This window comes from Acanthaster planci, linkage group LG01, assembly GCF_054643075.1.
Source record: "Acanthaster planci isolate LZ-2023a linkage group LG01, COTS_SCS, whole genome shotgun sequence".
NCBI lineage: Eukaryota > Metazoa > Echinodermata > Asteroidea > Valvatida > Acanthasteridae > Acanthaster > Acanthaster planci.
Window position 1 is genome coordinate 9,158,381 of NC_141777.1, and position 26,169 is coordinate 9,184,549.

The 26,169-nt window shown below is 42.3% G+C and overlaps 2 protein-coding genes across 2 annotated transcripts in view; one reads left to right on the forward strand and one right to left on the reverse strand.

The window, feature by feature from the left end:
- kctd3 (potassium channel tetramerization domain containing 3) overlaps positions 1-17,506 on the forward strand; it is a 17,662-nt gene extending 156 nt beyond the window's left edge. Inside the window, exons 1-16 of the mRNA XM_022243741.2 lie at positions 1-13; positions 2,380-2,433; positions 3,501-3,546; positions 4,831-4,963; positions 5,883-5,963; positions 6,323-6,493; positions 7,360-7,641; positions 8,236-8,351; positions 8,807-8,894; positions 10,035-10,151; positions 11,364-11,534; positions 11,781-11,936; positions 12,192-12,288; positions 14,356-14,488; positions 15,143-15,200; positions 16,014-17,506. The exon at positions 1-13 is cut by the window's left edge and continues 156 nt beyond it. Of these exons, the coding sequence (XP_022099433.2) occupies positions 1-13; positions 2,380-2,433; positions 3,501-3,546; positions 4,831-4,963; positions 5,883-5,963; positions 6,323-6,493; positions 7,360-7,641; positions 8,236-8,351; positions 8,807-8,894; positions 10,035-10,151; positions 11,364-11,534; positions 11,781-11,936; positions 12,192-12,288; positions 14,356-14,488; positions 15,143-15,200; positions 16,014-16,297 (2,000 nt within the window). The 3' untranslated portion in view covers positions 16,298-17,506. The remainder of the gene's footprint in view (positions 14-2,379; positions 2,434-3,500; positions 3,547-4,830; positions 4,964-5,882; positions 5,964-6,322; positions 6,494-7,359; positions 7,642-8,235; positions 8,352-8,806; positions 8,895-10,034; positions 10,152-11,363; positions 11,535-11,780; positions 11,937-12,191; positions 12,289-14,355; positions 14,489-15,142; positions 15,201-16,013) is intronic.
- A 1,860-nt stretch (positions 17,507-19,366) lies between these two features.
- Positions 19,367-26,169, reverse strand: part of LOC147800307 (usherin-like) — a 54,930-nt gene continuing 48,127 nt past the window's right edge. The window contains exons 52-57 of the mRNA XM_087142524.1: positions 25,347-25,564; positions 24,777-24,962; positions 24,203-24,277; positions 23,549-23,784; positions 22,514-22,723; positions 19,367-21,328 (exon numbers count right to left, since the gene is read on the reverse strand). Coding sequence (XP_086998650.1) covers positions 21,242-21,328; positions 22,514-22,723; positions 23,549-23,784; positions 24,203-24,277; positions 24,777-24,962; positions 25,347-25,564 — 1,012 coding nt within the window. The 3' untranslated portion in view covers positions 19,367-21,241. The remainder of the gene's footprint in view (positions 21,329-22,513; positions 22,724-23,548; positions 23,785-24,202; positions 24,278-24,776; positions 24,963-25,346; positions 25,565-26,169) is intronic.

Below are 26,169 nucleotides of genomic sequence, written 5' to 3' on the forward strand. Positions count from 1 at the left end.
TTGGTGGAGCAAGGTAGGCCCTACGGTAAAATAGTCGAGGAAATGTTAGTCTAGGCTTACGTCATGTAACATGGCCGAGCGCCCAGTTTTCGGACATTAGGAATGATTCGAGAAATTATTCAGAACAAAACTAGTATTTTTATTAGTAATACTAGGCCTTGCTATCCAAAGTGAAAAATAAATCGATAATGTTTCTTAATCTTAGGGGTTTGTTTATCAAGCATTTTGTTTAGGCCTCATAGCCCTACTAAAATCCCCCTGCCCGGCCCTCCCCAGCCTACGGCGAACACCATCATGACCATGGCTTGCCATGGCAATGAAATAAAAGATGACCAATGTGAAGTTAGTTCCTCGTTCAACGTTCAACATTCATTGTTGAACAAGTAACCGTCTGATATTCGAATGTTGAATAAGTAACCATTTGTGCACACCCCTAGAAATGGAGTGAAAAAGGGCCCACCGTCTAGGGACAAAAAAACACTCTGCCACCATGCACATCCATTCACATGAACTCAATTTGTACATACCATGAAAATCATTTCACAATGATTTTTGCACAAACAACTCTCTCCCATAGAGGGAACCTAGGGCATGGAGTTCTTTGGGATCCAACAAGCCCTGAATATACATGTAGGTGACCATTTTTTTAGGGCATTGTGTATACAATATTTATTTTATATACTTCTTGTTTTCAACGAACTACTTCCGCCAATCAAAATGATATATATCAATCCCATGCCCTGGCTCTAAACCTCCTTTTTTTTTCAAGTGCTTGACCCTATTGCTTCCATTCCACGGTCAAAACGGCTTTGACGAAATTAACATGTCTTGTCAGTTGAGTTCTTCACTTGCACACCAGAGTGGGAAAGTGAATGCATCACACCGCACTTTTCTGAAATTGAAATAAAATACCCAAACCCCATGCCGTGGCTGGAGATTACATTGAATCTGATGTCATTGTTGTCAATCATTGTTGACTCCTTGCAACCTTGGTTATGGGCATTTTTGGGTCAAACAAGCCCTGAAATGTAGTTGGCACAGTTATTTATTCTTTTCCTTTTGCACTCCATCACTTTTAGAGATGTGCATCCTGAATGGCAAACGGTTACTTAATAGCCTTAACAGTCCCAAATCCTCCGATTTCAATATGATTTTATATACACCCCAGGGGGTTAGGGTTAATGTTGAATATCAAACAGTTCCTAGTTCAATATTGAATGTCGAACGTCAAACAAGGAATAAGTAACCAACTTCACACCACTGGCAAAGATGCCATCTGCACAAACATGACAAAGTTTTCCTGTCAGTCAAAATCAGTCAAATGATGTAGGATACGTCTCTGTACCAGTGCTGTAGAGGGAGAAGTGGAGGGAATTGTTGACGGCATAAGGAGGCATAATCGTAATCATCTTTGCTAGTCATGCTAGTGCCAGGTTTTGACATGTAAACAACTATTTGTTCATGAGTTTGAATCCTGGCTCAATTACACAGGTTGTTAAGACAAGGATCAGACATCAATAAATTGCATGCGAACCACCCGCCCTCCATCTGTGCAAAATAACAATTTTGAAATGGACAAGATGACATGTTGGCCCTTTGTATGAATGGAAAGTTGATGTTGAAATGTACCCCCAGAACTCCCTCATGGGAGCGGAGCGGACGTTGGACCCCAAAGTTCTGGGGGTTGTTGAAATGGCGGTGATGTGCGTCTGCCTTTTTTTTGCAGGCAAGGATAACTGAACATGCACAGTGAGTGTTTTGGATATTTAGACATTTTAGCACGATAAATCTTTATCTGGATCCCTTCTTACGTAGTCATTGTGAGTTCATATCATAAGATGGAATTCAGACCCATTGCAGTTTCAAACTTTTGACCTCCTAAAAAAATCTTCCAGAACCACTCATCTCAAGCAAAAGTGAAATATCCTGCAATTTAACTTGGAATTCAGTTCAAAATGTAATAAGAAGAAACTGGGATTTTTGTTCAGTGGGGGAAGATAATTTGCAACTTGTTTGTTTGCTCTCAAAGTCCACCAATAACTGTAGGGCCATGGCTCAGTCACCTCCAGCAGGGGGAATCGAGCAATTGTATAGTATCAATGTCGTGCCAATTTTAAAAAGAAAAAGAAATTATGTGTGACCGGATATTAGCAAAATGCACACCTCTGAAGAAAGATGCTGACAAAATGTGGTTGCTACAGTGATGAGCGTATCGAGGTTGTGTTTGGTGTCAGAGAGTGAAACAAATAGTTCTGTACTGGAGATCTGCAACGGTTAAATAGTTACCATTTTCAACACTGATGTCACTTATTTGTCATCTGCAAGGGGTGCATCATAACTCAAGCCAAAACTAAACACACTAGTTTGTTTCCTCAACAGGTTTTCAACATCGAAGCAAACGCTGACATGCATCCCAGACTCCTTTTTCTGCAGGTACAAAACTTTCCTATAGAAACGATAGTAGCATTTAGGCCTAGTGATTTGTGTTTAATACTGCTTTTGTGTTAATTTGAATGTTAACGACACAGTTGTCTTCACTTGTATGAACTGATGAGGGCATCAGGGGAGGTACTTCTCTCCTCCCCCCCCCGGAAAAAAATAAAAAGATGGAAACAAAAGAAAAGAGAAGAAAGGGGGGGTTAAAATAACTAACGTGCATGAAAAAGCCTTAGAATCAGCTCCCATCCACCTGTATTGGTTTTCAGTTTGATGCTGATGAGAGCTTTGCACTCCCTCCCCCATTAAAAAGTCCTGGCAACACCCACACTAGTGTGTATTTGCCTGCAACTGGGGACCCCCTATTGTTCCTCTTTTGTTTGTACTTTAACTTTTTTACAGGACCACCAATATGTTTTGTACACAGTTGTCAATCGGGGACCCTCTGTCAATCGGGGACCTTATTGTCCTCTATTGTTCTAGGTCCCCAATTGAATGCAGAAACAAACTCACCCCCACTGGTGTATAATCAATTATTTTTTGAAAACCATCAGTAGATATCTGCTGTTTCACTCTCCGTTCCGTTCAAGTTATGTATTTGCCCTTTAGGTCCTCAGCAGGCTGTATAACAATGCATGGTTACTCTCAGTTGTGGTATTTTGCAAGTTTTGCAAATGGGTTATTCCAGAAATAAGGGGTCCAAAAGTGTGACATTTTTGTGTCCCTGATACATCTGACCTTTGTTATCTGACTTGGAATTATCCCGGAATTGATTTCAAAGTATTGCTATTTGTTTGGTAGGTAATTTGCATTGATTCATCACTCTTGGAAATTAGAAAATGTGTTCTGAATTTACAAAATCACATGTCAGATGTGACAGGGACATGAAAAAAAAGGACACCTAATTTCTGGAATTACCAAAATGCCATGTCTCACTCAGTCTATTACTGCTGTATGTCAAGACACCATATATGTAAGCAAACATCCCCAGCATGTTTTGCATTACTTTGTGTTGGAACAAACACAACAATAATTGAATTGTTCATTTCTTCCTCATTCCACAGCTTGACGAGTGGTCGCATTCCTTCAGTCAAAGATGAAGAAGGAGCAGTGAGTATGTCCAGGAAGATTTGCTTCTCCCATCCGTGGAGAAAGGGCCGTCTAAACTGTAAACCCAAACTGTAAATGAAGAAACTGTGCTGGGTTAATTTGTTACCCACCCAGAAAGCACTCTTGGATGACCCCAGTGCTCAATGTGTAGTTTTACCTTGCCGCACGTGAAGAGTTGAGTCAGATTACTCGGGTTAGGAGGACGAGACCGAGGAGATGCGAGTTTATAGACAACACTCCACTTGTATCGACCACACTCGCTCGATCCTAACCAAATTGTGTACTTTGAAGGGGAGGGATTAGCTCAGTGTGAACTTGGAGAGTCCAGAGCTGTCACTGAGATGGATAGTTTCAGTCGCAAGGACATGTAAAAGTATTGTCGTTGATCCATTTACAGGAAAGGTGTTAGAAAATTGCCAAAGAGCACTGTACTCGTAAGTGTTCTATTTTGGTGTAACTGTCCATGCCAGTGGCGTGTCCCAAAGGGGCGAGGGGAAGAGGGGACAAATCGCTCCTTGGAGACATGTTGCCAGTGGTTTTTTTGGAATTATATTGCAAGTGCCAGAATTCTAAACACAGTACCGTCACCTTTTTCTTTGCAGGGGTGAGAATTATTTTAAAGAAAAGAAGAAGAAAATGTAGCAATAATTTTTGGGAAAAAAGAATTCATGTTGTCCCCCACCTTGGTCTTAGATCTGAATAGTTACTGCACCATTCAATACAACGTATAATTCATACAACAGGGACATATTCAAGTGTTGTATAGGGATATCTCCCATTGATTGTTTGAGGCATGAGTCGTTGGGTGGATGCTTAATCACAGAACAGGACGTAAAAATTTGTGTTCCCAATTGAATCATGAATGTGTGTCAAATTTCCTGGTTTTAAGTTTGAGAAAGTAGGTTGGCCAATTTCCAGCTTTTATGTCCCATGCACTGCATGCCAATGTTAAAATAAGCATTTTCCTGTATACATTATCTTCTTTCCTTGCCACTCCTACCAAAGAACTGCGACATTGGCATGTTAGTCAGTTGCCTGGCCAAATGCGAAGGTGTTTGGAATTCATATTTTGAAATGCACTAAAGCTGTCATTTATCATGGACTAGTTGTTTTCTTTTGATGTTTCATTCAAATGGCTCATTACTGAACATGATGTAGTTGAATATCAGCATTGAAATTTATTTCCAAGGGTTCACCATAAAAAAACCTCAGACAGACCAATTTAAGGAGTTTGCTGCCTTAAAATGTGGTGGTCTGACTTCCTTGGTTTGCCATCTCTTTCAGATTTTCATAGATCGAGACCCGACAGTCTTTGCAACCATCCTCAATTACCTGCGTACCAAGGAACTAAATCTCAAGGGGGTGGACATACAGGCACTACGGCATGAAGCAGAGTTCTACGGCATTTCACCTTTGGGTAAGTGCAGGTACCAGACTTGTAGCCTCGAAGGACCAATGAGTGATTGTGTATTTGTGTCTTGTGTTGTTGGTTCCATTTGACAAGACTTTGAGGCTTTGTGAATTACTGACCAATATTCCTTGCAAATAATCAACTGTTAATTGTCAGTGTTTTTAAAAATAGCTCCTCGTGTTAGTAATAAGGGAATAATCATGTGCGTGGCAAGTCTTGGCTCAGGAAGATGGACTCGACGTGGCTTGGACATTATCAACGTACAGTCCCCTGAGCTGGTCTTAAACATTAATTTAAGACTGACCAAGCACATATTTATTGCCATTCATAAATACCTTTTTAGTCAGAAAATCAAAATATGATGGATTTCCAAACGATTTTGTTCTAGATTTTTACTTCCATTTTCCCGAACACCCCTGTCTATTTTATGGAGTATTCCTTTTGCAAGTTGTCCAGTAGAATCTCCTTGTGTGGTCTTGGTACACGCGTGGGGAGCCGCGTGCACTCAGACTCTTGACCATTCAGAATCGATTAAACTGTCTCGTATCCTGGTGCCAGTGCGTGATTTACGCAGCAGGGATTATCACTTCTCAGCGGGCATTATCAATTCTTAATGCACAGTAAAGTTGCACATTGTTGAATAGGAATCTGTCTGAGGTATTTATGAATGGTTTTTTAAATGGAGGGAGTGTTCAACACTTCCGAGGTTCCATTTGAAAAACACTTTTTTCCAGGTTTAAATGTAACATGCTTCTAGACAGGCTTCTCTGATTAGGCAAAGTTAGATTAACGATTCACCTGGTTTTTTTTTTTGCCAGGACTCTATATACAGTGTTTTTTTATTCAATTGTATTGTAATTCAATTGTAATTGAATTTGTCGCTTTAAAAACTGTATTATTTCCACTGTTTATTTGCTTGGGACAGTCAAGAACCTGGCTCTGTGTGAGGATCTGGAGAGGTCTTCCTGCGGTAACGTTCTCTTCCACGGCATGCTGCCTCCTCCCTGTAAGTGGTCTGCTTGTTCTCCTAGAGCCACTTGACTTGCATGTGGGATGTGTTTATTTTGCTTACTATACTCGGGCACGTATGTAACCTAATTCTGAATATCCCTGAGACGAAGGAGTGTGATTTTTAAGAGGTGGGATAGAGATGCTGTTTGGTTCATCCTGAACAGTTTTGATTTATTTTTGCTTCTGTTTTAAACATCAAATGGTTTATTAAATTGAGGAATGCACTTTTATCTGCCTTGAATCCTGTGCTGTTCATATTTGGTTTGTCCAATCAACGGAGCTTTAGAATACAAGTTGTGCAAAGGATGTTATAGAGAAAGTAGCGATAATCGACATGTGATGTTGCGATTGCAGCATTCCCGCCCAGGATAGAGCGTAGTGACCACCGCCACAGCCTGTCGGTGGAGGCCGAGACCAGACCCAGGCCGGCGCTCGCCCGGGGAGCCTCGCTCAGAGAATCCAGCCAGAGACCGGCCTCTGCCATCGAGCCCCGGATAGCGAGGGCTGACTTGGACATGCCACTCGGTGGGTGCACAGTTTGGAAATCTTGAACACTGACCTCTTCCTTGGAAAGTTTTGGGTCTGGGGCTAGAGCCGAGCCTCTGGGTTCCTGAACGGTGGAGGATTTTGAAAGGCTTCTGGAAGATTCCCAGCACCCATGGCAGACGAGCAATTTATCAGGTTTTTCTCTGGATTTCAGAATTGTTTTGAAATCCCTGAATTTCTAGGGATTTTGAACTGTTATGGTTTTGGTACTTTATTTGCACTTTGTAGGAGATTGCAAGATTCACATAATCATAGTCTCTTGGGAGAGAACTCACTTTTTGTCGTGTGTTTACCTGTTAAGAACCATTAGAAGTTGTAATATGTTGTTATTGTTAAAACCTCTCAGCTGGATGTTAACAGGATTTCTCTCCCCATCTCAACCCTGCTAAGGAGTTTCAGTTGTCTTGCGGTTTTCACATGTATATTAGTTTGTACAAACACCGGTGTCCGTGAATTTCTCTGGTGACGTTAATCCATACTTTAGCTGAGTATTACTTGACCATCCCAAAGGTGTCGTCTCATACATTCAGCTCACGTGCTTTTTAATTTGCTGAAGTTACCTGTCAAATTATTATCGGAGGGACAAGTGTCTGAGTTTTTATCTTCAGAACTTGATGTGCTAAAATGATCATGTTTGTCAGATGCAGCTTGTAAATTAATGTACTCCGAGGCTCTCGGTTTGACTGAGTGCTTGACTGTAGTCCTTGTCATGACAGGACTTTGGTAGGAGACTGTCGGACAGTGTGCAAACAAGAAGAGGACTTCGTCAGTTCCAAAAAGGGTAAAACTAACAGCACAGATGCAGGGCATTTAGTTTCATCGGTTTCTCATCCTTATTTCTGCAGAAGCCTGCACCGACCCCCGCCGGGTCCTGATCGTTGCCGGCCACCACAACTGGATCGTGCTGGCCTATGCCCATTTTGTCTGCTGCTACCGTATCAAGGAGTCCACAGGCTGGCAGCTGGTCTTCACCTCCCCCTACCTGGAGCGGACTATTGAGAGGGTGGCCCTCAACTCCCGGGTGCCCCTCAGCCAGTCGGAGGGCAAGGAGAAGATGGTGGCCGTATCCTACGGCAGCCAGATCCGGCTGTGGAGCTGCCAGGACGAGAGCAGTCGCAGTCAAGTGGGTAAGTACTTTTTTGGAGGCGAAGGGGGGTGGCTTAGTCGTCAGTCAAGCACTGTCCCCAGTAATGGGGGGGTGTGCAGAGATTAATTCCCACAACTGGGTCTTCAGGCTATGTTTGTCAGTAATTTGGTTGAATGCACGTTAAAAAAAAAGGAAACTATGTTCTTTTTTTTGATGTATTACTCTGGCATTCTGGTGAAAAGGGGGTATAATGAGGGTCACGTTGTTCTTTTAAAAGCCTTTGACCCAAAAGTGTCTCTTGCGACTTGTGACTCATTGGGTCTGGTTGGGTCACATTGTTCTTATTCCCATGCCTTTGTGTGTCGTGCCTCAGAAATAGCTGTCATGGGACAGCTGAGATCCTGAGGGAGGTGGAAGAAAATACACCCTATCTGTCCCGTTTTGTGAGAAGGATTTTTTAAAGAAGCCCCCTCTAGCTTTGGCCTAGAAGGGACAGAGTTTTCTTATCACCATTTCGCTTACGAGGTTGGGAGATCGGAATCTTCTGTGGAAAGGGGGTCGTGTTTCTTCCAAATACGTAATATGGGGCATAGCATGTAAGCAAAGAGTAAGCCCAGTGTTTGTCTTTGCCTAGGTACCTTTGATCTAGCAGTGCATGTGGACTCTCTGTTCTTCATCGGCAGTCAGCTGGTCGCTACTAGCCACACAGGCAAAGTGGGTGTCTGGCACGCCGTCACGCAACATTGGCAGGTACATGTATATGGAGTCCCGTGAAGACCCACAGTAGAATCATTCGCAGTGCAGTGTTTATGATGCATCCTGGGAAAAACTGGTCTAGGGATTTGGGTATTGAGTTTACAGTGGTATGTGGGTTTGAACCCATGGGTACCATGGTGGTCATGTTCCTTGGGCAAGGCACTTTACTACAGTTGCTTCTCTCCACCGAGGAGTACAAATGGTGATACCTGCTGCAGGAAACAGATCCTTTGATCCAGTGGTAGTAATTCCGAAGCGCCACCGGACCTCTGGGTATAAAGCACAATATGAGTACCACCCGTTACTAAAATCTCAGTGCGGAATGGTGTTTCCTTCTGAATAATAACGCTGCAGGTTTTTTGGGGGGAAGGGGGTGCTAGTGACTGTTGAAAATAAAAACGATCTTTATTTTCCCGTTTTCTGATTATTTGTAATCCGTTGACTTCCAGACCCAGGAGATGTGTGCCATCGCCAGCCACGACACAGCGGGTTCCTTCCTTCTACTGGGCTGCACCAACGGTTCCATCTACTACATAGGTCAGTGCCAAGTCTGCCACCTCCGAAACACAGTACCAATGCCTAATACCTCTTTGTTTAGTTAATAAATGTGGGAGTGCTTTATAAGATGTAATTTTTAGAGCCTGCCAAATTTTACAGTATACATGTAATGCATGGTGTGATATTTTAGGATTTTTACCCCCTCCCTTCTACAAAATGTAGAGGTTTAACTATGCAGGATTTGTCACTTTCTGCAGTGCAAAATCTACTTAACCACTTGCCGCCGGGGACTCCGGTTTCGGGCACATATTCTTTATGTGCGTAGCCGGGGTCTCCTAACTCGGACAAAGGGAACTGGGCCTTGTAACAAAAGACCATACTCGTGACAAAAGACCAGGCTGCTGGGCATTAACGACATTTTTTCACTCTCAATAGTGGAGATAATCCAGCCTTGTTTTGAAACAGTATACCACAGTTTGGAGCATTTAGAGCGAGCGGATTACCAATGGGGGAAAAAGTACTCCACCAATGCAGCGATGAGCCACACAGCACCGTTGCATGCTAATCTGGCCCCTACTGAAAAAAGGTCAACAGCGCACTGAGCCAGTCTCATGAACAAACGAAAATGATATAACACCGCATAATCTGGGCTCTTTTTACAAGGCGGCAGGCCTGGCTGAAATACTCAGTGTGAATAGATGTTGTCTGTCAGATTAGAGTAGAAACCAGACAGTCCGTCGTGTGGGTGGAAGTGTCCAGTAATTGAAGATATGAATTTTTAAAGAATTTGAAAACAGAAAAAAATGAAAATTATCCCGTCCCAGCATCATCAACATTCACAAATACCCCCAGCGTGATGTGGTTAATAATAGCCATTTTAGTGAGAACTCATGCCTCCTTAGCTATGAAAAGTCCTCAAAAGTCGCCGTGTTACAACTTTTCTTGTGGACGTTAAGTTGATTTTCCTTCCTCTCCCTGGTTTTGTTCAAGAGGCCTTCCTGTAGGCCTAGATCCCACTCAATTCAGTTCTTAGCTAAACTACTCATTCAAGTATATAGCCCAAGTTACGGTAGGTTCCAATTGAGGAATATACACCTGTATCTACTGAGAGAAAAAAGTGACTGCAAGAAGAGCCGGTTGTCGTACGCCACAGGATGATTTTTTTTTTCTTGTTGGCAGACATGCAGAAGTTTCCTTTAAGAATGAAGGACAATGACCTCCTGGTCACTGAACTCTACCGTGACCCAAGCAACGATGCCGTAACAGCACTCAGCGTTTATCTTACCCCAAAGACGAGTGAGTCCTCACGTAAAAATTCATTGAAAATCCACACAGACAATTACATAGATGTCTATTTCCATGTATCTTCTCTCCACTCCACTGATTTCCACATAGTTTTTTGATCTGTGAACATCCACATGTTCTCATATCCACCCACATCCACATGTCCATTATCCACTCATATCCACATGTCTTTTATCCACTCATATCCACCTATTTTGCGTCTGCTAATATCCTGGTGTTATCACATGTTAAGCCACATGCGCACGTCCACGTAATCCACTCATATTCACAGGTCCTCTTATATCCACATCTTCTTGTACTTATCTTCACATCTTCAAATCTGCCTACATCCACATAACCTCCTTTATCCACTTACATCCACATATCCCCTTATATTTGGTCATATTGGTGCATTATCTTGTTCTTGTCCTGTACTCATCCACTGGTCCATATTTTCCACTCCTATCCAGTCATGTCCCTACTCTTTCATCTCATGTATGTGTATGTCCTTTATCCACTCGTATCCACCTGTCCCAGCTATTGTTACTACACATGAAGCATGATGCCCCCAGATTACAAAGACTACGACCTTGGCATCTACTCGGCATTAGAGTTTGGAAAACGGAGAAAAGTTCTCTGCGGAAATGCTCAGATAATTGGGCTGAAATGCTGAGATAGTTGGGCTGAAATGCTCAGAAAGTTGGACTGAAATGCTCAGATAGTTGGGCTGAAACGCTCAGATAGTTGGACTGAAATGCTCAGATAGTTGGACTGAAATGCTCAGATAGTTGGACTGAAAAGCTCAGATAGTTGGGCTGAAATGCACAGATAGTTGGGCTGAAATGCACAGATAGTTGGGCTGAAATGCACAGATAGTTGGGCTGAAATGCTCAGATAATTGGGCTGAAATGCTCAGGTAATTGGGATGAAAAGCTCAGATAGTTGGACTGAAATGCTCAGATAGTTGGGCTGAAATGCTCAGACAGTTGGGTTGAAATGCTCAGGTAGTTGGGTTTAAGTCCCATGAAAACCTAGAGAGAATTCAGATGAATTTCAGGCAGCTTGTGTTGAGGAGACTTTTATTAGCAGTATCTCTATCTTCCTGCTTCTGTCGTCTTTCAGGCATCAATTTGATTTTCCTGAAAGTCTCCAAGGAAGTAATTTTTTTTCATGAATGGGCTTTATCAAAACCTATTTTATGGATGCATTGTTATTTTTCCTCAGGCCTGACTGGTAACTGGATTGAGATCGCCTATGGTACCATCTCTGGTAAGGTCCGTGTCATCGTCCAGCACCCAGAGACAGTTGGTCAGGGGCCCCAACTCTTCCAGACGTTCACCGTACACTGCAACCCCATCTCTAAGGTCATGCTGTCCGAGAAGCATTTGATTTCAGGTACTTTCATTAATTTGTCATTTTACCAGGGTGGCCCCGTCAGCTACCAATGAACTGTTCTCCCTAGGGGAGAGGAGAATCCCAGCTAGATATTCTGGGGGAACACATAGAATCAGTATGGACTGGAAAACTGGACGACTTCTTTGTCAGTCACCTTGGTTTTGAAAAGATCTTTCCCAGTCAGCAGAGACATCATCTTTTGGAGTTTATCTCCTCCTGCGACAATTGATGGTTTTTGTCTTGCAGTCTGCCAGGAGTATAACCACGTCCGGACCTGGAACGTTACCAGATTCCGTGGCATGATCTCCACTCAGCCCGGCTCCACACCCCTCAACTCCTTCAAGATTCTCTCCTTGGAGGAAGCTGACCTCCACCCGACCTACGCGGCAGGAAACAATTTCGGTGAGATTCTACCTCCTCCCGCTCCAATCCCCTCCTTCACCTCCCATGGACTTTACAAAAGTTGTACTGGTGACCAGAGTTTGCAGAAAGTTCGTCTTTGGTTACAGGCGTTACCTCTGAAGCAGTGATTCTAAGATTTATGTGCTTGGATTCTTCTTTGGGTAACGGTGAGACGGATGTACCCTGCCCCTCACTGCAGTGAAGCACAACTGACAGGTGGATCTCTGGTGACATGCTTTGTCTTGTTTATTACAGGGCCCTATGGTGACCGGGATGACCAGCAAGTCTTCGTCCAGAAGGTGGTTCCAGAGACGGACCAGCTCTACGTCCGCCTTGCATCGACGGGACAGAGGTGAGGGGAAGAAAAACTACGCAACATGTGACCCAACTTAACAAAATGAGTGGCTAGATCCATATTTCAGTGAAAGGCCTTTAAAAGAATTTAGACAATATCAGCCAATAGGAACCCTCCACATTTCTCACCCACATAAAGTGAGCGACACAACAAAATAATAAAGAACTCGGTGTGCTCTTTCTTATGGAAACTAAAACTCGGTGTGCTCTTTCTTATGGAAACTAAAACTCGGTGTGCTCTTTCTTATGGAAACTAAAACAAAATTACTAAAAAACTTGGGCTTTTAAGACTTACTTTGTGGGATATGGTCACACGTGATGGATTCTGTGAATAGCTACAGATCTTATATGTATCATTCACGTCTTCAGCGTCTGGTCGTGCTCACATGCTTTTCTTTTGTGGCAAGAAGTGATAGGTTTGTGCACCCTGAGTACTTCCACATATGCGAACCAATGTCTGCAATCAGAGTTGGGATTCTACGGTCATTAGTCTTGCTGCAGACCTTTTTAACCCCTTTGCACCGGGATGCGGCTAGACACGCCGTAAAAATTGAGATCCTCAGCCCGCTTCTCAACTATTATTCTCGGCCCACGCTCGAGTGAACACGGTGAAAGAAGCCAGACCCCGGCTGGAATTCTTGGAGTCAGCTTTCGGGAAGAAATTCCCGGCGCGAAGGGGTTAAGAAATAGGGGACAAACATTGACAAAGAAATGTCTCTCTGTCAAAAACAACTTGTCCAAACACAACTTGTCCAAACACAACTTGTCCAAATGCAATTTGTCCAAAAACAACTTGTCCAAACACAACTTATCCAAACACCACTTGTCCAAACACCACTTGTCCAAAAACAACTTGTCCAAACAAAACTTGTCCAAAAACAACTTGTCCAAACACCACTTGTCCAAACACAACTTGTCCAAACACAACTTGTCCAAACACCACTTGTCCAAAAACAACATGTCCAAACACAACTTGTCCAAACACAACTTGTCCAAACACAACTTATCCAAACACCACTTGTCCAAACACCACTTGTCCAAAAACAACTTGTCCAAACACCACTTGTCCAAACACAACTTGTCCAAACAAAACTTGTCCAAAAACAACTTGTCCAAACACCACTTGTCCAAACACAACTTGTCCAAACACAACTTGTCCAAAAACAACTTGTCCAAACACAACTTGTCCAAAAACAACTTGTCCAAAAACAACTTGTCCAAACACCACTTGTCCAAACACAACTTGTCCAAACACAACTTGTCCAAACAAAACTTGTCCAGAAACAACTTGTCCAAAAACAACTTGTCCAAACACAACTTGTCCAAAAACAACTTGTCCAAAAACAACTTGTCCAAACACCACTTGTCCAAACACAACTTGTCCAAACACAACTTGTCCAAACAAAACTTGTCCAAAAACAACTTGTCCAAACACCACTTGTCCAAACACAACTTGTCCAAACAAAACTTGTCCAAAAACAACTTGTCCAAACACCACTTGTCCAAACACAACTTGTCCAAACACAACTTGTCCAAAAACAACTTGTCCAAAAACAACTTGTCCAAACACCACTTGTCCAAACACAACTTGTCCAAACACAACTTGTCCAAAAACAACTTGTCCAAACACCACTTGTCCAAACACAACTTGTCCAAACACAACTTGTCCAAACACAACTTGTCCAAACACAACTTGTGCCTGTGACTGGATGACGTGTGGTGACAAAAGGTGACTTTTACGCCAACCCTGACAATCTGTCCTGCCATAGCTGTGCCAACTAGAGCCCATGCCATCTGTGTAGTCTGCTTAGATTTGGATAGGCATTTTTAGGCCAGAACTGAGATAGTAGTTATTAATGCTCGTAATTTTCCCTCTGTGTCTGCCATATGTACCTACATCGTACTGTTCACTGTACTTTTGTTGTCAAAGAAAGAAATCACCTCTGTCGGATGAAGTACTCTTTGTGACATAAAGAGTGGATCATATATACATATACAAGTCCATCCTAGCTCAGATAACATACCCCATAACTCCCTGTGTTTGGATTATGCTGTCTCAATGCAGGGTCTGCCTAATTCGTTCTGTGGATGGTAGCACCATTACAGCCTTCTGTGTCCATGAATGCGAAGGCTCTAGTCGTATGGGCTCCCCTCCACGCCGATACCTGTTCACTGGCCACTCCAATGGATCCATACAGGTCGGTCCAAAAGACAAGTTGTAACAATTAGATTCCTCCATTGAAAATATTGCGGAGGACTTTTGTATAAAAATGACTGTTACTTCCCCACTCAGAGGAGCCAGGCCCTCCAATATCTTAGACTAGGTAAATAGTCTCGTTTCAGAAAAAAAATGCAGGTTTCAGAAATTTTGCTTGACTTCGGGCCAGTTGTGTATTTCAAAAGGCAAGGTCACTCAAGAATAAAGTGTGCATTTCAGCTAATGCACAGCTACGCTGTGTGTATTGCTGTTTCTGTATGACCTAGGGTGCACATATTCAGCATGTTTGGTTGGAATACCAAACTGGCTGATTGATGCATTTTTGTAAAGTTAGATGTGCAGATATATAAATCAACCGATGTGTTGCATTTTTGTAAAGTTAGATGTGCAGATATATAAATCAACCAATGTGTTGCATGTAATGGCATAAGTTTCCTTTCTAAGGACCACTAAATGAAATGGAACTAAATTCAATCAAACGATCGAAATGAAATGTGTATAATTGAGTGGCTTCCAGTCCAATTTTACCACTCCAAGCACTCTTGATAACTGTCAACTCTCGGTTTGTCTAGTTCTATGCCTTTTTTTGTCTGTCTAAAGAAATTGTTATCTGCTCTTTGTTCTCACCTTGCAGATGTGGGATCTGAGCACTGCCCTGGACAATCTGGTCAAGGCTAACAAAGGGGAGAATGGTGAGTATGATTCTGGGTGTCACTGTGAGATATAAAAACAGGTCCAAGTCAAAGATATACAGCAGAGCACCACACTTAGAGATTGTCTCTTAGTTGGTATAGTTGATATAGTCTGGTTGCCAGCTAAGATCATTTCATTGTGCTGGTCTCACAATCCTCATTGATCGTTTCAACGTGTCATTGTTCTGGTCTCGCAATCATGTAAATACTTCAGGTCACAGTCCAAATTGTCAGTTGGCATTTAGTTATAAATTGCATGCAGAAAAAGGCCAAGCAAATTGACCCTATGACATTCACGAACATTTTAAACTGAATTTGTGAAGCTAATTTAAGAAACAAACTGTTTGCCTCTGCATGTATTTTGACGGTATAATGACCTCACGTGACACTGTAAAATGAGAGTGTTTCAGAGTTGCCAAAAACTATGTATCTTTGCACTGTTTAGACCAAGAACTTTGTTATGATAAGAAACGTGATTAAATGTTTTAAAGCTTTAGAAATTGGCACAACTCCAGAAAGGAGAAGATGAGCTCCAAAACATCACAACAAGAAAGAGTGCAAAATCAGGCATCTATTAAACATAGTTGCAGGCAGATTGCCTCCAAATATGTCTTTAGAGATACCTGATTTGAAAGAAACTACAGGAAGTGATATGTGGATTTAGTTGAGCATTCCAAAAAGTACAGCTTTCTCTCCAAGTCTGACCTTTGAAGAGCAGTTTTGTAAAACATCATCTTATGACTCTAAACTCATTTTGAGGTGAGCTGTAATTGGAAGTATTGAAATAATGTGTGATTTGTTTACTTGCTTTAGTTGATCCTAACTTGCCGGGGGGACCCTCCGAGGAAGAGCTGATCCGCCTCCTGGGCCACTCTTACGTCTCTGCCTCCCGCTCCACCACCCCATCCATGAGCCCGGCCACCTCGGCCCAGATGCTGCCCCACCTGCGCATCAACCAGCTGCGGTCCGGCGGCTCATCCAGCACGCTGGCCAATCAGAGCACGGAGGAGCTTCCATTTGGGGCGGAGGGGGGCGGGCAGCAGGCAGGGGAGAACACAGATGGGAGCTTCTACAACCTGAAGATCACCCACTGCTGAGACGAGATGATCTGCTTACGTGCTGTTGTAAAGGAAGATATGAAATTTATTGATCGACTTGACAAGGTTTCAGGGTGTCAATTTTTATGGACTCCAGGCTGGAAGTGCAGCTGGTCCTGTGCAGCCTACTATGCAGCTGAAGGATGGATACACTGGTTTGCACATTGAATAGTTTCAACAGAATGTGTACAAAACCTTAGCATCATCACACGAGAGGAATATTTCTTAGCTTGGTGGAGAGACAGTAGGGTCGATGAAAAGTCCTTCAATTACAGATATTTTTGCATTTTTTTATCACTTACACTGTACTTATGCATGGACTTTGAAGAGAAAGACCTTTTTCCAAATCAGGCGGTTTGTTTCCATCTTCGGCCTTATCTTTCTCCAGGATCAGTTTCAAATATTTGCTGTGGGAAGGAATGATGGAGATTCTCCCAGTTTGGGTTATTAATGTAGCTGAACACCGAGTTTAAGCGTTCAACTCAGCGGCCAAACATGTCTGAAGCCTAATCAAGAAGGAACAGAGATTTGGAAAACCTAATACAGACATCAGCTAAGGGTAGGCCTTCACCAGGTTAAGGGGACAATTTGCTTTGTTATGCAGATTAGGACCAAGTTGTGGGGCCATTTCTCTGGCCCCACGATGGTTTTGGTCCCCACAAAAGAAGCGTAATGACAAGTGTTTGTCCCCACAACTACGGAACAAGTATTTCTTATCTGACAGGTGTCCTAAAGTAGAAAGTAACTGCACACAATAAAACCAGGATACTGGCTCAATGTTACATGTACACATGACTAGTTGGCCATACTTGTTCCGTAGTTGTGGGGACAAACACCTGTCATTTATTACACCTCCATTGTGGGAACCCAAAACATCGTGGGGACAGAGAAATGGCCCCATGGCTTGGTTCTAATTTGCCTAATGATGAAAAACTCCCCCATAGGAGTTCAGAATACTGTTCAGGGCCCAAGTTCACGGAGCTGCCTAACAGTTTAACAGTTTAGCTGCTTCCTTATAGCAGAAGATTTTGCTTACAGTGAACACTAGTTCATAGTGTTGCTTGGTGTTCTTGTGTAAGCACATAGAAATTCCCATTTGTCACTAAGCTAAGCAAATATTTTCTCTGAGGTGTGAATTCTGCTCCGGCATGATTGGAAAAGAGCTGGAGAAAAGTCTTTTCTTGAGGATACAGGTTAGTAAGCACATTATGGGGGTACCGGTGAAAGGTTAATAATTATGCACTTTACAAGAATGCAAATGCAGTACCAACAGAGGACTGTCTTTGGGACGATTGTCTGTGGTCCCCGCTCTCTGCAAAAGTACAAAACAAAATCTCTTTAAGGAGTTGTAAAGGGCTGATGTAAACTTTGTAAAAACGTAAATAAATTAATTACACTTTGTGAATGAGAGATTAATCATAAATAGTTTCTGTGTAATATTTTGCCAATTACCCAAAATGATATATTTTGCTTGACTTGGAGTTGTGCAATATTTCACAGAATGAGAAGCATCGGCATTTTTCTACACGGATGTTTGTGTAAATTATGTATGCACATGCATATTTAGTTTGTATTCAGAGTTATTTTTTTGTATAGCTTGTACTTTAGGCGGGCAGAAGTTGAAAAGTAGTGTGTGATTGGATGCATATTTGCAATGCATTCATTTCTGAAAATGGCACATTGTCCGTAGGACATTGACAATATCAGACTTGAAGAGTTGTTAGCAAAAAAGGTGCAGAGTGCAGAAGTCTCAATTTGGAAAGTTTTTAACTGATTAACCCTCCTATGCAGAAGTCACTCTTTGGGTCACTTGGTAAACACCTCAAAGAAGCACAGCTGTGTTGTGTGGTGCACTGCACCAACAGTCCCTCACAGGAATATAAGATTGCACTTTTGTGCTGTCCAACAACTGTGCTTCACTGTTTCATGTGCATCATTGTGCAGTAAACCAAATGCAGTGAAGAGGACTGCACAAAGACCCTGGGTCCTTTTGTGCTGGCAACCAACCATATGCACATTGAACCTGTGCATATTTGTGTTCCATGTAGTAAACACACGCATAAGAGTGACTGTTGGCATTCATGCGTATCTGTGCTGTTAAACCATAGGAGGGTTAAACCAATTATAGAAATGAGGGAGACCATGATTTTCATGCACCCTTTGCCCCAGAATGGACGTTTGTTCCATCGAAAACTTAAACAGATTTTGGTTTTTTTTCATTCTCCTGTTGACATCTGGGTAGAGAGTACCCACAGCATTTCTATTTGACTTGTCTTTGTGATGATCAAGTGATTGAAAGAAAACCCAATGTTACGTATGGGACAAAAATGTGATAATTCTATGCAGCAATTTCGTTCTAGCTGTTTAACCACACTACAACCAGCTTATAGCTCTTATATTTGTTTTTATGGAATGACCCTTTTCTTTTTGAAAGCTATTTGGATAAAGTTGGTTAAGCACTGTGCACAAAATATTCAAATGTTGTTCTCTCACAAGATTAGGTAAAAAGAACGAGCCGAGATTGATACCAGTCTGTTGGCTAAAAAGGAAGGAGTCTTGTAGAAGGCCATCGTCTGCATCTTGGTTCTTTTCCAGTTCCTCTATTTATGCCAAACTTAAGCTGATGTAGTTTCAATTAAGTCCAAGAAAGAAGACAGTGCATTTAGGGCAGAAATTGGCACATATGAAAAACATGTTCTATGAAAACTTTTGATCAAAACAAAGAACTCTAAAAACACACCTTTGCATTTCTTTACATTTCTGGCATACCTATTTTTATTGTGTAGCAAATGACTCAAGATTTCAAACTCATTGGGACTTAATTTCTAAAGTGAAGCTTTAATATTACTTGGGGATTTAGGAACCTAAAGACAACACCAAGCTTTAAGTAGGTAAACAGCAGATAACAGCATAAATTTGTATTCCATTAGGGAAATCCCCATTTTTGATGATTTACCATTGTCATAAAAGTTCCATTTTATATGTTTTGTTCAAAAAGTGCATTGTTTTTCATGAAATAGCCAACAGTGAAATAGTTTACGACAAATTCACTGACAAATTATCTGATGGTTTTGGTTTGAAAGGATTCTTTGTTTTATTCTCTTTTCATTCAAGTACATACAATCACACAGGTTGCGCCAGAGCACACAAAAAACCGAGAAATCACAATTTCAATTATAATTCTGAGTTTCAATTGCAAGTCTAATAAATGCAGGCTGGACCCAGTTTAATTTCCTTTTAAACAAACTGCTATTTCGTGAGGAATACCATTTTTAATTCATGGTAATAAAGTAAGCCAATATTTTGTTGACAAACGACCACTTAACTGGTAGATGTTTATTTAATGTGATTCTCTCAAGGAAGGAATTTTGAAAAAGAAAAAAGAGTTTTGATAAATATTCTGTTGAATACCTGGGCTCTAGCAAAGGTTACATATTGCTGGTAAAATGCATGCTCAATTGCAATTTGTGCGTTACTTGTATTAAACCTGGCAAGACATATTCCAATGCTCTCGAGGAGTGTTAAAACAGGGTGATATTTGACAAAATTCATAAACTACTAAACTCAAAAATGGGGCATGATGTATACGTACATTTGGTCCATACACATTCTCCCAAAGCAAATCTACAGGTGGACTTCGTAGACCCTAGGTAGGTCAGAAGTTTCATTTCGTTTGGGATTTCTGTTGAATTGGAAACATCCTAAACCGTGAATTCACAATTTGGTGGGAAATAAACTGTGTTATCATAAAGGTATGATACTTGGGTATATGTGGATTTCTTCTCTTTTCTAAATACATGATGAAAAAGCAAAACGTCTGAATAGTGCAAGATTTTTATGAATTCTTTCCACCTCCTGCTTAAACGTAAAATAAGTACACACTCAGACATATAAGCATCCACTTACAAATGAAGGCATCATCAAGCATGATTAGTACAAAACAGCTGTATTTTACAAGCATGTTACAAGCAGCAACAAAGATCCTGAAACAAATCGCGCTATAAAGTGTTTTGAAAGACCCCATGATTTGTAGTATGTTTTAAAACTAAACAATTTAAGTACAGGAGACTGCCGTATTAAAAGTTATGCATTAAACTTCTTATATAAAAATCTGAAATGCCAACACCACATAACCAACAAGAATTCGGTTCTTTCACGTGAATGGAATTACCTGCCAACTGAGCTCTGTCTAGCAGAATCACCGGACAGATGTAAATCTGTCTTTAAGACACTTTTTGTCCAATTAAGTTAGCCACTTTATGTCATGTATTTTCGAGTGCCTCCCACAGTCCATGGTCTGTTTTATAAATCCAGTCGTATTTTGTCACTTGGTGTGTAAGTCTTCCATTTTGACTTGCAGTTGCTGCTAGTAGTTCCTGAGCCTGAACTGACTCTAGCCTCCCTTTTGTACTTACTTTCTAGTTTTATTTACTTTTGACCAATGCTTATGTTCCTCTACTGCTCTTGACGTGTTGGTCCGTGTTACATTATACGTATTTTGATACAGTAGTTGGTTCTAGGAATCCTTATTACTTAAGTTTTATAGCTTTTTAGTGAGGCACTTTGAGACGTTTTAAATAAGGCACCGTACAAATGCCCTATTATTGTTACTATTGCTGAGAGTTTGTATCCCATTCCTCGAGTGATAATTCATCTTAAAAATGCATTAAAAATAGAGATAATGCCAGCACAGAAATGTACAAAAACATTTACAAAACAGAATTAAGACCATAAAAAATAGTCACTGTGAAGGCGTTCAGAAACCTGACTTTCATTTAATAAAAAGAGCATAAATCTGCTGAAGGCAATGCATAAGATTTTACGTAAAGTCCTCACAGCAGTGACAGGAATCATTCACTTCATGACAATGAAGTTTTGCCGCATCTATCACTGCCAGTTTCATCTAGTTCTCAGAGTCCTCAAACCTGGAGAGTCCAACCTCGCTCATAGATGCGTGTCGGTAAACATGGTCTGTTCCTTGGTGTAGCTGTATGGCTGGCTGATGTGTGTCATTGTGTCCTCCTCGAAACCCTGAATGGTCAAGAGACAGGGAGAGGATGCAGTTTTTACACCTGTGATGCAAAGTGTTCCGACCGGATTCCTGGAGATTCATCCTTCAAGAAACCATTGAACTTTTAATCCACCGTTCCTGAATTTCAGTAAGTATTCAGTATGCGGTTCCAAAGCCAGCCCTGAGCACAGGGTGCACCGTTTACGCTCCTTGCTGGATGAAGGCTAGTTCATGTAGGTATAAAATGGCTTGCTTAGGGACACATCAGTTGGCCAGCAGATGGATTCAAACCCCTGACTCGGTGATACGGAGTCACAAACTTTTACCATAAGGGCTACACACTCCCCTAAACTGCACATTGTGGTCTGTGGAAATGTGTAACCCAGGTAAAAGATTTAAATCCATCTACACAAGGATAGGCAAACCTTGAAACACCAAGAAACAACAGGCAGAGATGGACACGAAAATACAGACCATGATTAGACACGATGAGCCTTTGAAACTTACAGACCACCAAAACAGGGATGAAGAAAATAATACACACTCTTCCTAGGGTAAGAATCAAACTTGGCTACGGATAGAAAGCACGGTGTGGCAGGCACTGCATGATGTCGGCTCTCGTTAATTGGCACAAAGGAACTACAGAATGGACAGGCCTTAAAAAATTCTACACTTGTTACTAGTTCAGTGCTGGAAAAAATCATAAGGGACAACAAGTGGGAAGAGGTATAATGCAAAGAAGAGAAATGTTAGACAGACAAGTACCCCCCTTCACCAGTGGCAAAGACATTGACAAGGCAACAACCTGGACACCACTGCACACATGCACAATGCCCGCGCAAAAGGCTCCCAGGTTTGTGTACATTCCAAGGAAAATTCATCATGCCGTCACTGTACCACATGCAACTGACTGCATACAAGTCAAGTAGTGTATCAGCTGGAAAGAGGGAGTGGGTGGCAAAGCGCCCTCTCTTGGTCAAAGCATAATTACAGGAGCTATACAAGACTCCATGCTTGAAAAGACTGAATGCCAGGTCTAGCAAAGTGCCAGAGAGGAGATACAAGTTGAAGGCGGCTACAGGAAGCTCATCCATTATAACCCACAGAAAAAGGGACAGGATAGAGACGGCTAGAAAGAGAAATGCCACCCTCGATGAGCACTCCAACCAAACCTGTCAATGCCAAGATGAAGGGGGGGTACTTACATCGGTCATACTAACCATGCCACTGTCAGGCTTGGGCAGCAGGACCCGGCTGTCCCACACCGAGTCGTCCAGCTGCTTGAGCTTCTCCGGGGTGGTGCCACGGCTGTAGCTGGCCGGTTGGGTACCGGGGTCCAGGAAGGTGGGGTTGGTGTAGGCATTGCGCAGACTGTGCATGCTGGCCGAGCGGCTGATGGCCTGTGGGATGGGGTCCTAAGCAAGAGAGATGATGAAACTGATTAAATGCCGTGGGATGAGGGGAGATCTTAAATTAAACCCAGGGCCAAATCAGTGTATGCAGATACTTATTGAGTTTGAAAGAAAATTCAAGAACAGTGAAACCGACAATCGGTCTTTAAACGCAGTTACTGAATATGTATTACAATATGTTACCTGCATTGAAGCTTATTCAACTTTGGAATGGTCCCGTTGAGCTAGATAAATTTACAAGAATGCCAACTGCTCATTTTCCAAGCGTGATTCTTTGAAACCATCCCAAGCACAGATATTTTGAATTTATGTGTATTCGTGAAACGTAAGATTAGATGTTTAAGTTTTGAATAATGGGTCACGAATGCCACACCCAAGAGCAGCAAGCGCGGACAATGTGCCAGCATTTGGCTATGCTCATGATGCATTCAAAAACGGTGCCCAAATTCAGTTGCAACACATATGCACATATGTTTTGCTTGGTTTGCAGGTAGTTTTGATGACTCACTGGTATGGAATATAAATCCTGATATGCAAATAGCTGCCCGAAGGCATACTAAATTTTTCACTTTTGACAGGTTTGTGCATGTGCCCAACATGCTTCGCTCTGCACAGCAAGTTGGATGGGATATAATACCTAAATTATCCTAGGATCAAAATTACCCAACTGTGCAGGGTTTTATCCTTCATTTACTTGCTATAAAATGATAAAGAATATTTCTGATTTGGCAGGGATGGAATACTAGTTCACTGCAGTTTCCCGTATGATAATGCTGAGTGGTGCATGTGGGTAAACTGGCTTGCTTAAGGACAGAAGCTTCCACTCACCAGGATGCTCTCCGTCTCCGAGAACTTGCCGCAGGTGTTGAAGGTGAAGTTGCCGCGCCTCTGCCGTGGGGGCAGGGGCCGGCGCTCCCTCTCATAGGGCTTGAGTGGGCCCGTCCGGCTCAGAAGGACCCCAATCAGGATGAAGAGGATGACCACGCCTACCAGGACTATGAGAGCGATGAACCAGGGCGAGGTGTACCATGCCACCAGGGGCTCTTGGGTCGCGCCAGGGGAATCTGACAGGAAATAAGGGATGGGGAAAGCTCAACAGCTGGCTTTTTTTTTTTGGTGGGCTGAGGTGTTTTTTGATGAAATTTTAGCATCAGAAAAGGACGTCAATCCGTTTTGAAAGTGGGGGGGGGACATAGCCCTGATCAGAACCAATGCTAGCACGAAGCATGAAGCCATGAGCGGCCTGGGGTCCGGAGCCCAAACTTTTGGAGTATAGGTGTTTTGTGGTGTGATCTGAGACAATTTTTGGTTACTTAAGACAGTTTTTTAACAAATGAATATGTAAGGTATGCATTCTCGTTTAGGTTTTGGAAAAAAGTTGGCGGGGGGAGACAATTGATACAGTATTTGGAGATTCACTCTGTAAGATTCAGCCCTCATCTGACATTTCTTCAAAACCCAGACCCTTGTTTTACTACCTACCTGGAGGTTGATAGATAATGGTTGGGTAGGACACAGATCCTACGGTGGTCCTACACATTACCGTCCACTCGTATTCTGTGGTAGGGAAAAATCCATAGCAAAGTCTCAGAAACAATACCAGTTTGCAAAATACCATTGTTGGTCTGTTATAAACCCCTTAGCACAAGCAAGCATAGGTGTGAATGAAAGTGACTGTAGACTTTGTGGACGCAGACACCCCAAACCCTTCCCATTAATCTGGGCAGGTGATTTAAAGCTGTTTGCTGAGAATTGTTGGAACTACTGGGAAAATCCTACTAAGAAGCAGCTTTGACAAGAAAGCCAGTTAAAGTAAGCGGGAACTGTCCAATGTGTTGTTGGCTCACGTAATCACATTAAACAACTAGCTGAGCAAGCCGGTCCAAATACGTGAATCTGTTCGATGGCAAATACTGCTATGCAGGTGTACATGGTAAACAAACTTCAGCAGAGAACCAGCTGCTGGTGACCTGCATCCCATGGTATTTCAGCTGGTAACCAGATTTTGCTGAGCAAACATTTTCTGCCGTTGAGTTAGCAGCGGTGATGTACATACTCTGTGCTTTGAGCGGTCGCTTGACACCAGTGGCAGTGCCGCTGTACACCACGTCCCCATTCTCCGTCAGCTGGTACTCTGTCAGCATGCTGTTGAGTCGGAAGCTATCCACCCAGCTGACGCTAATCAGCATGCTGGTGGCATTGGTCAAGATGGCTGGCTTGATTTCAGGAATGTATTCTGGAGCTGCAACCCCAACAAAGGGGAAAAAAATCCAGGAAAATTCTAGTCTTTGCTGACATTGTTACAAGTGTGTCGGTTATAAAACACAGACACCCCCGTTTATTTTGGTACAACCTTATCTGTCTTTAACTGACAATTGTCACTCATATTCAAATTAGACTAGCGCCCCCAACTTTCGATTTCGGGCACTAGCTCATTCTTCATTTTCCTGAGACATCCTATTAATGACATTTATCACGTCTCCGTTCTTTTACAGTTGGAAGCAGTAAATAAATAATTGATGAGAACAATCCTTTAACTTGAGAATGTCACATAAGCCTTGTTTCACAACTAGGTACTGCAGGAACCATTCGCATGAAACTCATCGTATCCATCAATCCAACATACCTGCGCCGAGGGTAGCCTGCACGGTCGGCAGCGACTGCACCGGTCCCTCCGTGTTGTACGCCTTCACCATGAACTCATAGTTGGTGTAGGGCTGCAGCCCTGTGGCATTGTGAGATAGCAGCAGGGCCTTGTCTAGGGTCTGGTACCCTGCTTCTGTGCAGGGCTGGGTGAAGGGCTGACTAGTAGGTGGGCACGACGCCCTCATGTGAAGCTCGTATCTGCATTTTTCATAAATACTTCTTTCAATCAGTAAGGTTTAAAAATCCAGCATGGAACAATGCAATTACAGCACAGGATGAAATCAGTCAAACCTAAGCCAAGTAAAAGTGGGAAGACTTCAAGAATTCTAATCCATAAATAAATACATGCACACCGCTGATTATTAACAACACATTTTTTTTAAGAAAAGCTTCCTACAAATGACAGCCGAACATACACAGTATGTTTCTGTAAATCATTTGTGGATTTGGAAAGAGGAATTCAAATTCTCCTTACAAATCACTGCCACTGCAACGTTACAACTTTTCAAAGATGGGATTATTGGCTAATTCAAAGACCAACGAGTTGACTCTCTTGACTCTTTTTGATTGCTCAAGGGCTAAGTGTCAAATCTCTTTGTGACTATTTGGAATTTTCAGGACACCACTTATCACAAATCCCACTGAAATCCTTTGATTGGCCCTGTGTAGAGGTAAGCCCTCATTAAGGGTAAGGACTGTTTCGAATGAGTGCCTCCTACGCTGCGCTGTTGCAAAGACTGTACATTCGACAGAAATCTGTCATGCATTCTCCATGCAGCCAACAGGATGCCATTGCTGGGTAA